Source organism: Triticum dicoccoides, unplaced genomic scaffold (genome assembly GCF_002162155.2).
Source record: "Triticum dicoccoides isolate Atlit2015 ecotype Zavitan unplaced genomic scaffold, WEW_v2.0 scaffold203824, whole genome shotgun sequence".
NCBI lineage: Eukaryota > Viridiplantae > Streptophyta > Magnoliopsida > Poales > Poaceae > Triticum > Triticum dicoccoides.
The window spans coordinates 2,027-3,187 of record NW_021235405.1 but is presented as its reverse complement, the minus strand read 5'-3'; the positions used below and the strand labels follow the sequence as shown (position 1 = coordinate 3,187).

Below are 1,161 nucleotides of genomic sequence, written 5' to 3'. Positions count from 1 at the left end.
GGGGGGGGGAGGGGGGGCAAATCATACTAGACTTTAATTATCGTTATTAATACTAATTTCAGGAAAGATGGACAAGCTAGGATGAACTCGGTACGTGTCTAAGTTGAGGAGGAGGGAGCTGAATTAGTGGGTCGCAAGCGTGCACGCATGCACACCAACCATACAAACAAAAGCAAAGCAAAGCAGGTCTAATTAAGGCATGTTGGCGGGGCTAAATTTTGCTTGCTTGAAACAAAGAAAGAAAGAGCCTATCGTGCTCCGATCGTCGTCGATCCATCCAAGAAACAAACCAAGACACGCAGGGCCGGCGAGGAAGGAAAGGAAGGAAGTGATGGCATCGTTCGGCGAGGCGCCGGCGGGCAACGCGGCGAGCGGCGAGAAGATCTTCAAGACCAAGTGCGCGCAGTGCCACACGGTGGAGCGCGGCGGCGCCCACAAGCAGGGGCCCAACCTCAGCGGCCTCTTCGGCCGCCAGTCCGGCACCACCGCCGGCTACGCCTACTCCACCGCCAACAAGAGCATGGCCGTCGTCTGGGAGGAGAACACCCTCTACGACTACCTCCTCAACCCAAAGAAGGTTCTCATTCTTCTTCTTCTTCATCGATCATTTCTTACAATTGCTAACAACATGGATGGATGGCATTGGCATTGGCATGGCAGTACATCCCTGGGACCAAGATGGTGTTCCCGGGCCTCAAGAAGCCGCAGGAGCGCGCCGACCTCATCGCATACCTCAAGAAATCCACCGCTTAATAATTATCACCTTCATTCTCCTAATTCCATCATCTCAAGTACAGTACCGCAAGCAAACAAGAAGAAACTAGCTGTCTGCTGCATGCAGTATATATGTTTATGTACAATATATCGATTGATTCATCCATGTGTACGTGTCCATGTAATTAAAAAGTTGATCCATTTTATCTACAAAACCGTGCATTTTTTTTATTTTTTTCCCCTCACATTTATCAGAGGATTGGGTTTAAATATCCCTTTAATATGTAATGCATTAAAAATTGAATCAATAATAATAATACAACTTCCATTACAAACAAGGCTTAAAGTTAGGGGGTGTTTGGTTCCAGGGACTTTTTTGTGTTGGGACTAAAAAAAGTCCCTAGCAAACCAAACGGGGTGGGACTTTTTTTGGGACTTTTTACTAAA

The 1,161-nt window shown here is 47.3% G+C and overlaps 1 protein-coding gene across 1 annotated transcript; it reads left to right on the top strand.

Annotated features, from left to right (window-relative positions):
- Positions 1 to 196: 196 nt before the first annotated feature.
- On the top strand, positions 197 to 920 carry LOC119345081 (cytochrome c-like). The gene is made up of 2 exons (XM_037615308.1): positions 197 to 577; positions 661 to 920. The coding sequence occupies exons 1-2, from the start codon at positions 200 to 202 to the stop codon at positions 751 to 753; spliced, it is 471 nt and encodes a 156-aa protein (XP_037471205.1). The 5' UTR covers positions 197 to 199; the 3' UTR covers positions 754 to 920.
- Positions 921 to 1,161: the final 241 nt, after the last annotated feature.